General features: G+C 38.7%; 1 protein-coding gene across 3 annotated transcripts in view; it reads left to right on the forward strand.

Moving 5' to 3' along the window:
- The window catches only part of GRIP1 (glutamate receptor interacting protein 1), a 219,257-nt gene that overhangs the window by 107,308 nt on the left and 96,023 nt on the right, over positions 1–15,926 (forward strand). For all 3 annotated transcript variants that reach the window (XM_031055601.1, XM_031055602.1, XM_014312381.2), the window contains exon 2: positions 5,848–5,928. In XM_031055601.1, the coding sequence (XP_030911461.1) occupies positions 5,848–5,928 (81 nt within the window). The remainder of the gene's footprint in view (positions 1–5,847; positions 5,929–15,926) is intronic.

The following is a 15,926-nucleotide window of genomic DNA, read 5'->3' on the forward strand; positions in this document are numbered from 1 at the left end:
GAGCTTCTGTAAACCACAGGCATCAGTGGATACGTGTTTATTTTTATCTGTAAAAGCTTCTAGCTGCAAGCATTGGACATAATGAAGAATGCTGTAGCTCGGAATTTACTGTCACTGGTATGATACTGTGCAAAGAAAATATGCTTTTAGATAACATTTATGCCATTTAAAGACAAAATTCAAGGGAAGTTTCAGATATAGGAAGTATGAGAACCTATTTTATTTTGTGCTGTACTGGCAGGATTCATAAAAATCCATTGTTTTTAGTGAAAAATACTCTTCTTTATAAAGTTAAGGAACAATGAATTTCAGTGAATGGAAAATTGCAGATCTAGGAATGTGTGAAGTAACAATTGAGACTCTGGTGCTTTTAATTTTTGAGGAACTAATCTTGGGGACATTCTCAGTTGCAACCAATCCTCTTGGCAATTTGTGGTGTTGCCAGTCTCTGTGTCTGTACGGATATGTGATTCTCTACTTGTCCCAGGCGGTGCAAACAGCAACACATGAAGTTGATCTTATTCCTGTACACTGAGACAGCTGGAGGCTAGCCAGCTGAAAATGTTATGTGCTTCTTTGAGGAGTCTTGGGACTCTGTTGGAGATTCTTCACAGTGGAACATTTGAGAACACCTCAGATTTCACTTGTTTGGGTTGTGAAGTCTACTTGGGACCTAAATGATTAAGCTCTAAAATTATTTAAATTGAGTTTTTCCTTGGCCAAATAATGGCTTGTTCTGTGGTGAGACATAAGTAAAGCTATCAAAGAATGGAAAATGAAGAACTGAAAGATGGAAACTCTTGTTTTCCATCATAATGCTTTCACATCTGCTGTGAAAGCATTATGACGGAAAACAAGAGTAAGTCTTCCACAACTTCAAAAAAGTTAGTACAGCTTTCAAGCTCCTAAATATTAGAAAATTCCTGTGTTTGAAATTTCATGTACAAATTTGATGCCACATTATTCCCCTGCTCCCTCTAATGCAGGTTTTGCAGTACAAAAGCAGGTACAAATGGTGACATAGAGCTGAGAACAAGTGAAGCATCTTCACATTTCCTCTCAGTGTAGGAGGGGCAAAGTGACAGCTGCAGAGTTGTTCAGGAGCTGTTCCCAGTGGGGTGGGAAGAAGCTTCCCTTTGTATGAAACAGGATGTAGCTGTGCTTAGTCACCTTCTGGGGCCACCTGGTGCTGCCCAGGATTTGGACACATTTACTGTTTTCAGCAGTTATTGCATGGACATGTGTGGCAGCAGTGAAGGAAACATCCTCTAACCCCTTTTGAAGACTTGAAGGAGGGAGTGCCCTTAGCCTTTACCACATGTGTAAACAACATCTTGTGTCAATAGCTTTCACAGCCCCCAAGAGAGACGTGAGAATGCTTCAGTGGTCATAAACTGCCTGAAACGTTGAATGTCTAGACTGTTGAGGAAGTATCTTTAGGCCGTCCTTTTATTCCCTCTTATGTGCCCCCAGTTGGTATCCTTCAAAGGATATTAAACTAAATACAGCAAATATCTAATGATTTCATATGGTCATTTTGCTGACACAGTCCCAGGCACTTCAGATATGTATCTGTACACATTGTCTCATGTGTAATCTTTCTGGGGTTACATTACTGTTCTTTCTTACTCTCTTTAGAGACATTAATCTTGGACAGATGCCCCACACCTGTATATTAAAAGCAATGCAGAATGATATAAATGGGTCACAGCATGGTCTCTCAAAGAATGAATCATTCAGTTACAGGATAGAGATGCCGTCAGGTTAAAAATAGGAAGGAAAGTGCAAAAAAAGCTGTTTGTCTACCACACAAGCAAAGGGCAATAAACCTACAGTAATAGCTGTAAGCAGTAGGAATACTTGCCTGTCCACTTGATTATTAGCTTTGTAGTCTTTAATGGTATACAGGGCTTTGAAAGGATGATGTGTAAGCTTGTGTTACTGGTGTTCAGGACTGTTTCATGAGGACGAGTGAAAGGAAAGACAAAAAGGTCATTTTGCTTTGCTGATTAAGAATCCAAATAATCTGCAAGGTGTCACCTCTGAGATTATCATATGTGTTCTACCAAGAAGGAGTGGATTAGCGCAGTGTACACTGTACATCTTTCACTATTGCACATTTACAACTGTAAGAAGCATGCAAAGTATGAATTTGGTGGGAATGACCCCTGCCTCTTAACAGCATTAGAGGGTTGGTTTCCTGTAGTCACTGAGTGAAGAGATCTGCTGGCACAACCGACACCTTTGTATGACCTACTGACTTGCTGAAATTGTTTACTCTAATTTTTTAGCCAGAGGGAATTATGAGAGGGAAAAAAAAGCCAGTAGTGTATCAAAAGCAGCTGCACAAGTGGTTGGGTGTAGCTAAGCTGGCAGGGAATGTGGCCACCTGTGGAGCATTCCTTCAGAAGCGGGCAAGAATCCATGCCGAGTGGCCGGCTTTGCAGCTGTGTGTCCAGGGGAAGGCATTTCTGTGCTTTTGGGCAGTGCACTTTGGCCTGTGAGGTCCTTATGGACTGTGGCTCACTCCCTGCTGATATTATGCTACTATTAGGGGTGTAAACAGGTGAGATTTGTCTTTCTGAATCTAGCCTGTTTCTCCCTCTACTTTGTATGTGTGGCGTCTTAAAATATATCACAATTTATCCTAATACTGAGTTATTATCTCCTGTTTGGGGGGGGGGAATACTTCATCTCCTTTTGCTCCTTTGCTTTTTCTGTGTTGGCTTGCTGAATTGATTTTCATCTCCAAGTCTACCATTGCTGGTAATACAAAACTCTCCTACAAATCCCCTTAGAAAGTGCTGTCATAAGACATTTTTGCATTTTTAAGACCCTCTCTGCTAACTACAGAGTGCGTGAATGTATCAAAAAATTTTAATTTGATGATAACTTGTTGTGGCTGCTCATGCAACTTTGTTAGTACGTACAAACAGATTTTTTCATTTGGGGCACCATGAATGGTGTGTGACATTTCAGGGCTCTCAGGACTTCCTTGTCTTTCTAGCTTCTTTAGGGTGACATGTGCATTTGTCTGATCTTTATTTTGCTTTCCTGTCTCCGTTAAGCATCTCAGTAAGACTCAATAGGAACTCTTTGTACAGTTGGTTGTGTTTGTTGTCCTTCACTTCTTGGAGTCCTTCATACCTATTTCTAGTTATGTTTCAGTTTGATTTTACTGTTAAAAAGGGCATTGGGTGAAAATTCTTTCAAGTTCTGAGAACTGCTTGCCATCTCACCAATGGGTCATTGTTCTTTCCTAATAATAATAGGGTATATTTTGCATTTATGGGGTTTCAGAAGTTTATGAAGGAACTTTCTGGGCCCTTTGTTTTGCCACAAGAATCTTTGAGCTGATTAAGAAATGTAATGCAATTTCATGCCTGCAGTACCCACCCCATATAAGCTTTCAGTTATAATAGGCTTAAATTAAAACACTAGCTTACTCACCTGTGCAGTCTTAGTTACTTTCACATCTGCCAGTTACTATGTAGAAAACATTTTTGCTCAGGCTCCCTAGTAAGTATTTGAATGTGCGGCCACCTCCCCTCATTGTTGTTGTTAACCAGAAAGATTTGCAGACTTGTCTTGAGTTCTGAACTCAGAATAACCACAAGTACTCATAGTCCAGTGCAATATTGGGAAAATCTTCTTCCAGCATGAGAGTTGAGATTTACTCATTTGCTCCATGACAAAGATTCAGTGGCAAAGGTCTAGTTGTGAAAATTCTTCTTTCCTTTTTTCCTCTCCCTCGATCTGATGGCAATAATTTGCATGTAAGAAGTCTGACTTGGAGAGGACTGTTTTGTTCTGTAAATAGATAGGTTTTTCCTAAGTAGAGCATGCCGTCAAATAGAGCCCAGGAGTCATCACTATCCATCAGTTGTAGAGAAATTGTATTATGTTTCCTGCAGACTTTCTAATTAAAAAATGTGTGTGTCTCACACTATCCACTGTCATGTTCAGCAACTGCAATGAAGTAGTAATGGATGGGACATATAAGCCACATGTTCAGTTTCTTTGTCTTCAGCCTTGAGTTCAAGCTCAGTGGTGCTCCTTCTGTGAAAGAAAAAAGGATAAATGCTGCTTCTTTCAGAAGCTTTAGTTCAGTTGTACTGTATTTTTTTTCCTTTAATGAGGGGTGTATATTCTACATACGCAATGATATTAGCTTATCAACTTACCTCAAATGGAAGGAAAAGGCTTTACATATCTTTTTTCTTAAATTATGTACCTAGATCCATGTTAATATTTTTTCCATGCTTCTTTATTTCCTGTAGCTGGCAGCTTTATTTTCTTGGTGTTTGCACTAGCGTGTAACATAATCAAGCCTGTTAATCTTCCACTTGTAACATTGTAGTCCTAAAACAATTGCAGTTCATTTTACTGTAGAAAACACAATTATATTGGCTGTTATGCTATTTTACCAATACATATTCTTCACTAGTTGCTGTATTTTCATCAAGGTTCATGGCTATAAATAATTATTTTGCCTTTTCCATTTTTTCCCTTTTTAACTAATTTAAGCTTTTTGTTGTTGCAACTGCCTAACAGTAGCAGACTTCATTACAGAAGTTCTGGTTCTAAAGGATAACCAAGCTCTTTCAGTCACTTCTTTGAGACCTGATTTTAAATTAACTTTGCTGACCAAACCCTTATCTCACTGGTATAAAAATGGACTGCTGTCTTTGATGCAAGTTTCTAAAGGAGCTTGAGACCTCGCCAGATGTAAAGAGTGCAATCAGCAAAGAAGGATTATACTGTCAAGAGTGTCAGCTGAAAATATGGTCCTCCAGAAAAAGTTTATATGGTTCTGTTTGATCTGAGGATGCTATAACAGATAATGTAGCCTTTGATTCCTCTACTCATTGATCAGTATTTAAGCATGTATTCATGCGCATGCTATAAATGCATCAGTCATTTGCAATCTGAAGGAAAATATGCGAACAGAAAGATTTGTGACACTTCAAAGTCTTTGAGCATTCAGTTAAAGGGAGGGCAAGGCACAAGCCTTATTTCTTCTGAGTCCTTTCTTTTGATTGAAATGATAAAATGCATATACTATTTCTTCTTTTATTCACATTTCTTTCCTGCACTTATACCTTGTCCTTTTCAAAGCTACAATATAGTTGATTTTTTTCCTTACCATCATTCTTCTCTTAAGAGGGATGCCGAAGTGACTCACTTTCTGCCTAGTGCTGTCTCTAATTGGTGACTCATCTGCTCATCCCACCATTAGTGGTCTTTAATGCACTGAAGTTGATCAGTAGGTGTTCCACATAGCTTCCTATTTAGACACAGACAGGTACAGGGCTGTTCTTGAGGCACAAATGTGCCTGGCCTGTTTGGCAACAGCTTTCTGATGTTTTCTCCAATCAATTGCTACAAAGGAAAAGGAATCACCCACTGACAGATCCTAAAGGAAAAGGAGTGCATCTTCCCAACCAGAATATTCAAAAGCTTCTGGAAGCCTTTTACTCCTGAACAGGGACAGTGCCTCTGTCATTCAAGTCTTTGACACACAAAGTTTCTAAATATGAGAAAAGGGCAATTTCTATCAGTATGTTAAACCTGAAAAAGCCTTTGATTATCAGACCTGTCATCAATATGTGTTACCTCCAATCTGAGTTTTAGTACATCCTTTTCAGCTCTCCTATTCAGAGCCTTTGTCATCAAGTCTAAGCATGACATTGAGCATTGAATCAGCATTTAGAAATACCTATCATCATCTGGCTCACAGCATCTCTTGTGATCTGCTCTGCTACTTCATACAGTACCTGGATAAAAAAATGTTGGTTTTAACATTATATTTAACAGTAACTGGAGGTGTTGCTTGTTTCTGTTTAGATGAGAGTCCTTACACAAAATCTGCAAACCAGGCAAAGGCACCTGATGGAGCATTGTCTGTGAGGAGACAGAGTATTCCAGGTAAGATTTGCTTCGCTTTTTGTAACACCTAACTTGTTTTTGATCAGCAAGGTAATAATAATCAAAATTCAACTAGTTATAAAAAGCAAATGTATTACAGTTGCTATTGAGCAACTTTAAAAGGAAAGTTCCAAGAGAACTGTAAGAATTTTCCACAGTTAGGTTGCCTCAAGCTTTTGCTGTGAAGAACATCCCCGTATCTCTGTCTTTCACAGCAGATTTGAGACACTGAGCACAACCACCTTTTCATCAGAGGCTCATATATTTTCAGGCCCTCTGAAATCTGTTCTTTGCTATCTGGTTTCAATAATAAAGGGAGATTGACTCATAATTTCCAGAACTCATCGGCCAGGCTCAGAAATCTAACAGAGAAACACTCTGCCAGAGTTCTTGTCTTCATGTGATTTTCTGCCATGTGCAGAATCACTTGTCCATCCTTGTCTTTTGTGTCATTGCATCGCACTAAGCTGGACCATTAGATCAGTGGTTAGTTAAAATAAGAGATCTTTCCACCTGTGTCTCTTTTAATTCCTTCAGACAAGTCTGATATATGTCCGAGTTTGACATACATATTATGCAGCAATCTAAAGGGATTTTCACCTCAAGTAATATTTTAGAGACCTTTTAATGAAAACAAATGAACGCTGACCAAGGGTGCACTCAGGTGGAATTATTGATGTTGCTGTTCTCACCTTAAGCACAGTAACCTCTGACTCGAAGGGAAGATGCATTGCAATAGAAATCAGAAGCTGTGAGGTCATGTCACCCACCCTCTAATGGTTAATATTGCCTGTGCTAAATGGCTTTGTTATTGAACAAAGACACACAACCCAACTGGATGGGGGACGGAGCTCAGACCTTTGCCACTGCTAGGCTCAGATTTCATCCCAATAGCTATAGGGAACAGCTAAAGCACATTTTGTGGATGCTTTGTGTGCATGTTTCTATGTGTGAGAGAGAGCAAGCTGCCTTATTTAGTATTGCTTATAATGAACATTCATGTTCATTCTTGAAAACAGCATAGTGATTTAAAAGTTGTTATTTTTATGGTAGAATCATGAAGATCATAACCACTGTGAAAAGACTCAAGTACAGCATCCAGTGTGCAGTTATTCTTCTAAGAAAATATTTAATTCTACAAACATCAACCAGGTCTTTTTTTATCCAAGTCAATATAAATCGATATTCATTGTTCTTTAGAATGAATGAAGACCTCTGTAGGGTACTTTTCAGGTAATGCTATAGCTTATAGGTCAGTAATATTTATGGCCTTGAAAGTATTCAGCCTTTTGGGGTTTTTTGCTGTGATCTTAGTAGTTATCATTTATAGTATCATTACTGTATTTATAAAACACTTAAGCTAAGGTCTGAGAACAGGCTGAAGTTTGTGGTTTCACATGACATTTTGAGAACTCCTGACAATTTCGCTTGTGTTCTTTAAAACTAAAGTTTGATGAAAATGTACTGGTACAATTTTTCTTCAGAGCATCTGATAAGATTAGGAATTTCAGGTGTTGAGTAATAGTCATCATGACTAATGACCATTTATTTTGATTTTTTTACAATTTTGATGCACATTCTGGAGTTTTTGAGAGCATTGCAGATAAATTTTTACTGTGTGCTCTGCATACGTCACAGTTTATTCAGAGAGATAATACAAGTGTTCAGTGAGAATTGCTTTGCTATATTTCAGGTGTTCCGAAAACAGCTGATCTACGCTTATGTATATTCTTCAGCTTTTAATATAGTGATGACATTATCTGAATTACTTGTTCCATCTCTAGACCTTAGGAGCCCCAAAGGATAAACTAGATTGAGCTGGTTGGATATTTTTAAAAATTGTAATTAAAATTCTTCATGCCTTAGCAAATTCTCATTGTAACACAATGAATGTTGTGGGTTTACATACACAAAAGGTGTTGCAAAACTAAGCATTGTTTTGAGAATTAACTTGAACATTTAGGAGTTGACTGAAGTTTCTGAAAATAACCTATAAACATTTATATCACTTGACACCATGTTTTGTATGTGAGATAGCACCTTGTAAATAGCTTCTATTCTCACTTGTGTGTGAGCATTTTGTTCACATTATGGATTAGTCTTGGCAGAGGTGCAGAAGCACCCCAGCTAGCCAGCTTCGTTTGGCAATAGGAGGTTCACTATTAACTAGTAGCATTAATTAGTAAAAGACCAGAAGCACAACAGCTGCTTTTGCTCGGGAGCAGGATCACCCTTCTGACATTATGTAGGTCAGCTCCAAATAGCTTTTGAATTGGAAGGTGTGGTGCAGTGAACCCAGTAAATTCTGCTGGACCTGGATGGGAACATGTCAGCTGGAGTTACTGTCAGTAATCCTCACATGGAGATCTTATCCTGTATGGAAAGCATTCATTTCTATTCCCCCAGATGGTATGCCTGATAACACATCACATTTCTGGACTGCTAGTTTTTCAAGCTTGAAGCATGGGAGTACCTTTGACAGTACAGCTGTCTATTCCACTTGATGCTCTGTCATTCCTAAGACATGGACAGCAGATGTTCTATTCCCGAGGAATGCTCTGCCTATTGAATTAGCCAAGGGAAAACTTCTGGGTTTTAGCAAGGTAATTGATTGTATGCAGAGTTTTGCACAGCTTTGAACAGTCTGTGAAAAAAAAGTACTAGTGAAGATATACAGGATGTGAGATGTAAATCTTCCAGCTTGGTAATGGGATCGTGGCATCTCCCTGTGTCTGGTGAAAGTTCCTTCTCATGACATTTGAATTCACTTTAAAGGATTTCACTGCTCCATCCTTTTGGCAACTATCAGAAAGGCGAGCTTTTGTGCTGCGAGGCCTGACACTGCTATACCAGCTGCAAAGCTCTAGAGGTGGGTTTTATCCTTCCATGTGAAAATGTATTGAAAGAGCAGTATTGATGAGCACTGACTGAGTGCACAGAGAAGTAATGTAATTCTGTGGAAGTTACATGGAGCTCAGGCTTGGTTTATTTTACAGGAAAAAATGTTGAAATAATAATTCTGTAATTAAAGTCAAATGAGCACATACTGTGAGATCAGTGCACTGAGTTTAATTTCTTTCATCCCCAGAAGGAAGGAATGGATTAAGCATCTCCCTGGAGCAGAACCTGCTTATTTGAGATGCAGAATGCATAATTCATGTGATGAGACTACATGTCATATTTACCATGTCTTCACATGGTGCAAAATCAACAAGCAACAGATCCTTTCAAGGGGATTTACAGAATTGCTGAAATAATAGTTAATTCAAATTCTATGCATTAATATAATGCAGTTTGAAACATGGACTTTATTTTACATATGTGTAGGTGTTTAGTTACAGTTATATATACATGATTGTTTGAAACGTTACTTAGCTTCACAGTCAGAGTTTCTTAACTTAAAAGTAAGGCTTGAGGTAATGCTGCATGAGAAGCAGCTTGCAGTCAGAAACAAACTGATTTTCCCCTCTAAATATTTAAATTTAGACTGTCAAGCAGAATATGATGAACCCTTATTGCTACTGTGTCCTTACAGAAGCCAAGGGAGTGAGTATATTGTGCCCCCCGAAGAAACTGTCAGGAGTAGTGTTAAGGCACATCAATGAAAACAATGTGTTTCAGAAGTCATGGGTTAGACCCTTCCCTCACAATCATAGATGCAGTTAAAAACAACTGTAATTTAAAATTAAGGTATAGCCAGCCTCTTGAATCCCTAGGTTTAGATGGACATAGTTCCCTTGTGTTCTGGACTGAGGTTTCCTGGTTTGCCAGGGGTCCAGGCAGTGCCCAGCCAAGGGCAAGTGTTGGGTCAGTAGCAGGTGAGCCAAAGGTGTCATTCCTGGCATTACTTATTCCTGCAGGAGCTTTAAAAAGGACATCAGCTATTCCTGTGGCACTGATACAGTGTCAAGAGCTGATGGCACTGTTAAAGAGGCACTTTGAAGTCAAGGAGACCTTAACATTTACTTCAAGATAAGCATGTTCCTGTGCTGTCCCGAATATGGACGTGCTGAATACCTGTTCCCATGATTTCCAAACTAAAATTCAGTGTCCTCTTATCTGTTTTAACAACGTGGGTAAATCAGTCAACAGTAATGATGTGCAAACTGTTCACTTTATACATCTATTTCTTTGTTTTCAATTCACTTACTGAAAACTGGGGGTGTGGAGGGGAACGAAGTGACCTGACACAAGAATAAAAATTATTGCTTTGTGAAGTAAGAATAAGACACCATAAATGTAAGACCGATTAAAATATTTCATAGAATCTGCAAAAAAAGTTTCATTTTGCTTTTAGTCCATATTTTTATTGAGTTGTAAAACTTGCCACTACTTGAAAAAAATAGTAAAAAACACCACCCTTTTTTGAGGTGAAATGTATCAGCTTCTCGGTGTTTCATTTTTGGTTTTTTTTTTTTTGCGAAAAGTGAATCTGTGCTCAATCTAGTTGGCATTACATTTAAAAAAATTAAAAATACTTCTTCCTTCTGTCTATTAACCTAGACATGTGCACTGTCTCAGACTTCTGACTGTAAAGTCTCATTGCCTGAAGTGGTCAAGGGCTCAGAAGAACTATAGTGTGAACTATACACTGGGAGAGCTATTTGAATAATCTGTGAATTCAGAGATTTTGTTTGGCTTGGGATGGTTGCAGTTGTGAGCTATCTCTTTCCTAAGTAAATTCTTGTTCAAGAAATGGGCACCAAATAACGAAGAGTAGAGGAAATATTTCCTCAAAGAGTGGAGTTCTCCTGTTGCCTGGGACAGAAGGATAACTCAGCTGCCTGCCTTCTGCCCTGCTCAACACACCTAGCAGAAGGCCCTTGGAGTCTTGCCCTCACCATGTTGTCCAAGCCACTGTTGTTTCACCTCCCATGTAACCCTTGTGCTCCAGCTCTGCCTGCCTCTGGGACCCACAGGAACCTTCCCAAGTCTCATTCCAGCCACCTTCTACTCCACAGTGACAATGGATCTGCTGAACAGGCAAATGATCTGCATTTATGGTGTGAGTGCATGCCGACCTTTGTAGAGACAAGCAGGAAAAGATTAAACTAGATGTTTAAAGTCATTCTTTTGAGGTTTTCACCACCAACAGGAGCCTCTTTTTCTCTCTAACCAGTTTTTTGTCATTTGCAAGTTTTGTATGTGGCTTCAGGGAGGTACTAACAGGTCAGTTACTAAAATAGGTCACTGTGCTCTGAAGGAAAATTGTGGAGACTTTAAAGTCTGAAATTAAAGCAACTAGATTTTTCAGTTCCTTTGTACATGTGTAAATACTGCACTTTCTTTCCACACTACCTGATTCTTTGAAGCATGCTGTAATACAGGTTTTGTATTTCAGCACAGTGTTTGATCTCAAAAACAAGGGTAGCCATCAAACTGGAGGGAAAACAGAGTGAATGTACAGCCCTGAGCACATCCTCTGCAGTGGCTCAAGATCTGGAATTGCAGTTAGTAGATGGTTTGCAGCCTTGTTTGGGGGAAGCTTGGTAACAGGATTTTAATGCAAAAATAAAATGTTAAACAAACATAATTTTAGGGTAGGCTGAATTTTGAACTGCTTAGCTAGGAGGGAGCACATGCAAATCAAAGAAGGTTAAAATGCCTTGAAAAGATAATATTTACAGAGCTGATACTAAAAAAGTAATTGGTGTATGATGTAGTGTCCTCAGTAATTGCTTAGGACACAAAATATTCCTAAGAGAAGCTATGAAATACTAAATTATTGTAATAAAACCAATAGTTAACATCCTGGGAATTTTCAGGCTCTGAAATATTTAAATACACAATGTAAATGTCATTAGAAAGCAGTAAGGCAGTTTTCATCCGGTCCTTGGCTCTGAACGCATAGAGGAGCTGTTTACAAAAATACAGAGGTATGCCTTTTTTTCCCCTCCCTGGCCCACAGCCTGCTGTGCAGCAAATGCTCACGTTCTGTCTCAAGCTGCATCAAATCTGGCTTTCCTGAGGGGTTTGTCTACTACCCACAACTGATGAACTCAAATGTAGGTCAAGTGGAAGCTGAAGAATTTTAAAGACCCTTCTTCTTTCTTCACTATGATTGTTGGGCTTTTGTAGCATCTGGAAATATCTGTTTAAATAAAAATACTATCAGAAAATTACTATCAGAAAGCAGGCAGAGGTTGTGAAGAAATAAGAAAGTAATTGAATTTATATATATCTGTATATGTGTGTGTATATCTATATATATATAAACAAAAATTCCAGAATCCAGTCTAAATTAAAGCCAGAACATGTGATCCAGTTATGATGTCATTGAGTTGCCAGTATAGAATTGTATTAACTGAATTTAAGATCGTGTGTGTTGTGCCTCAATTTAAACGAGGAAAAGTTCTGTACTGCATAGATGGAGCACATTAATTTTCTGTTGCAAGATAATCTCGGAAAAAGGTGAGAAATCTGGAAAGTAAGATGGAGAGATAAAAGGGTTTCTAAAAAAAAATCCACATTAATTGAAAAAAAAATTAGACCTCTGAAGTGGTCCTGGGATCTAAGTTCCATTAAGTGACAATGCTCAGGAGGGAGATGGCTCCCAGGTTATTCCTGTAGCTCAGATCTTAACATCTGCACCAGGTTCCCAGTGACTGACAGATGTGACAGACAGATGATGCATCCCTCTGGGTACGTGTTTACCTGTGTGCAAACGCAGCTCCAGAGCTGGTTTTGTTTTCCTTGGTGGTTAATATGGCATTGGCAAGACAGTGAGTGTTCAAAAGCAGCTGTTCTCATGCCACAGTTAACTTGGTCCAATTCCTTCAGGCTCCTCTGCTGAGTAAAACTGCAGAAGATTTAAACGGTCCTGTTATTTTTTGACAGTGCTCCTAACATCAGCAGGCCCCCTTGCATCATTTGCTACAGTGAAGCCACCTTCTCAAGCAATGTTGCCTGACTTGTGCAGTCCTCAGTCATTTTTTTTCATCCTTGTCAAAAGAAACCTGCCTTGACTTTAACTTCAGCTTCCCTCAGATTTCAGAAGCACTCTGCTGTCACAGATGCAGCGCTGTGTTACCTAATCCTTCATCCCCCATCAAAATGTGAAATAGTCTTCATTGGCTAACTGGTTTTGCAGAGTAAGAGCATGATTTGCCTGAGAAAACCTGTCAAAATCATCCCCAACCTTTTTCATAGTTTTCATGGTGAGAAAAAAGAATTCATTGCAGAAGACTTGAAAATAAAATGTGTGTCAGTAAAAGCTGGGTTAGGAAATTCAAGTATGTGTCTACTTTTTTCCCTTAATTTGCATTTTTCTCATAGACACTTACTTTTACTATGTACTTTTAAAAATCAGCACAAAATGCCACTGAAGAGATTTTAGGCATTTAGAAACCCATTAGCTGTAACCTCTGCAGTCACAGTTATTATGGTAATGATCGTGGGTGATTTCTGAGCAGAAGCAAGAGTTCTGACCTGTGAAATGCAGATCACAGGCTAGCAAGCTTTTCTGCACTTGAGGTGTTTATTATATCTGCAAAGTCATTTGCTGATTTTCATGTTTGATGAGAGGCTCCAGTTGCTGTATCATTTACAGGCTTCCCTGTGTGTTTGTTTAACCTGCTGGAGGTTTACCAAATGGTCTGTGAAGCAGCTGCAGAGCTATATGTCTTTTCCTTCCCACTGACATTGAAAATTTCGGAATTTGCTTTCATGTGTTTATTACTGAAGATTTCTTTCTTGCCCTTCCTCCTTTTCATCAAAATAACGTCATGTTTCATATACAGATAAACAGGAAAGAAATTTGTCTCTTGTAGAAAATTAACAAAGGTCACTGAGTTCTTACCTAATTGAGATTGCTGATGATTTATTTATACATATTCTTTACAGGTCTGCTACATGCTGGTGTTTTTCAATACTGAAAAGGATTAGAATAGAGAACAGTCTCATTTGACTCCTTTTACCGTGAAGGAGAAAATGTATTAAGGGCAATACTCTACACAAGGAATGTGCACTTTTCAAATACCCAACTGATTCAAGGTCTGAAAATTTACCTGACTTGAAATGATTTTTGCTATTCACACAGCCAGGAGCAGATTTTGTTGATGATGGTACCAAACACCTTCATTCATGTGTATTTGGATTTAATTGCATATAGTTTTGCTAACCTTTAGCCTTTCAGAGTAAAATGTATTAGTTTATTGCAGCTGCATTTTTTTCCAGAAAAATCAGTTTAGCTATATGTAGTATAGGATGATATATCATATAGCATCTGTAACATCATTTAAAAAACTGCCTCAGCAGTTTAGCTGTTGCATACACATTTTGGGGCAGGGATGGGCAGTTGTGAGCGAATTGTTCTGTACTCAGCAAATGTGCTTGCATGTGTACGTGTGCATGTACTCCTCTGGCCATTTGCTAGTTTGAAGCATGAGTCCCTAGCACCTGCCTTCCAGTCACTGGGATACCACGGGATGTTTTAATTGAGCTTGGAACCTGAAAATAGACTGGGAAGCATCAGTGCATCTCCTGAGGTGGGGGGTCCCATCTTCCAGGACAGTTGTTTTCCTGCACAATTCTGGCATGCTCTCTAAGCTCCACAAAGGGAAATTATCCTTGTGATGGTTGGTTTTGTTCATTTTTATCAAAATGTTGGTGGTATCTGTTGAAAAATTTATTCTCCTTTAAAGGTTTCAGAAGAGAAGGCATGGTATAGTGGACATGTAAGGAGAGGGAAACAAGGAAAAAAAGAAAGATGGTCAAGACTAGGTTTGAAATAGGAGCATGGACACAGTCTCTGAAAGGGACACTGGACTAGCTAGGTGAGCCTGGAAAGAGAGAGGAAAACCATATGCTCTTAAAAGGTCATGGAAGGAGGTGCCAAGCAGAGGGAGATTTGTAACCCTGGGATTGTGCAACTGATGGTGATCCCTTCCTGGCTGAACATAAAACTTGCCAATCTAAACAGTCACTGCTGTCTAGAAGTTGTAAAACTTTGTGAAGCCAGACTGACTGTGTCTGTGGAATGCATAACCTATTGCAGCTACTAGAGGTTCTTCTGGGTAACTGAGAAGCTTAACTTGAGTATTGACCTCTTGAAAAATCGCTGCATTTTCATGGGACGGTACAGCTGGGCTTTCTTGGGGCAAGAAAAGGGGGTATCTTCAGAAAAATTGATAGTACATGAGAAGAAGATTCACGAGGAATGCTCAGGTTTGCCAGTCTGTTTAGAAGTAATGAGATGTATTAAAAATTTTTCAGGCAATATATTTTTCTCTGAGTGGAAATTATTTAAACATTCTTCTCTATACTGCTTTCAGTCCACTATTGGAGGAAAAATGTGTATTCAAAAATGATTTCTGCATCATTATGTTGAGATACTTATGGATCCAGTATCTCCAGAGAGGAAGAGCAAGCAGTAAATCTGTGTGTACAGACTGTGTCTGTGCATTCAGAAGAGACTGAATAAGTTAATTTCCAAGAGCTTCATATATAAATATTAAAAAGACTGAGAAGCATTGTACTCTCTAATGTGACACTACTGGATATCAAGGAACTGTGGCAGGACCAGACTGGGCAAAGTAGGCTGGCTCTCCTGCTGTCCCTAAACCTCATTTTCTTGCTTTTCAAGATGGAGCAGGATTAGATGGAGTGTTGATCTGACTCACGAGAGCATTGATTTCTTTCAAAAGTCTTGTGTTGCATGAATCTGTAGACAGAAGCATGTGACTGGCAAACAGAATCCTGGCTTGTTCCTTTAAGGTCTGAGAAGTTTGCTCATCTGAGAAGTTTGGGATAATTTTTTAATCATTTGCCTGCTTGAGTCTTTTTGCACTTAATAATTTCTTTTTATCTTATAGATAATTAAATTGATGTTTTTAATGTTCCTAATATAATTTCTAATACCTCTTTAAAGGACTTAATGCATGATTTCCATCTGTTCAGTGTTTTTTTAATATCTCATTCAGTTTCTTCAGTGATTATCATTTCAGGGCATGAAAATAGTAAGGAAATAATATACCATCTACAAAGATAACACCAAAATA

Source organism: Geospiza fortis, unplaced genomic scaffold (assembly GCF_000277835.1).
Source record: "Geospiza fortis unplaced genomic scaffold, GeoFor_1.0 scaffold166, whole genome shotgun sequence".
Taxonomy (NCBI): domain Eukaryota; kingdom Metazoa; phylum Chordata; class Aves; order Passeriformes; family Thraupidae; genus Geospiza; species Geospiza fortis.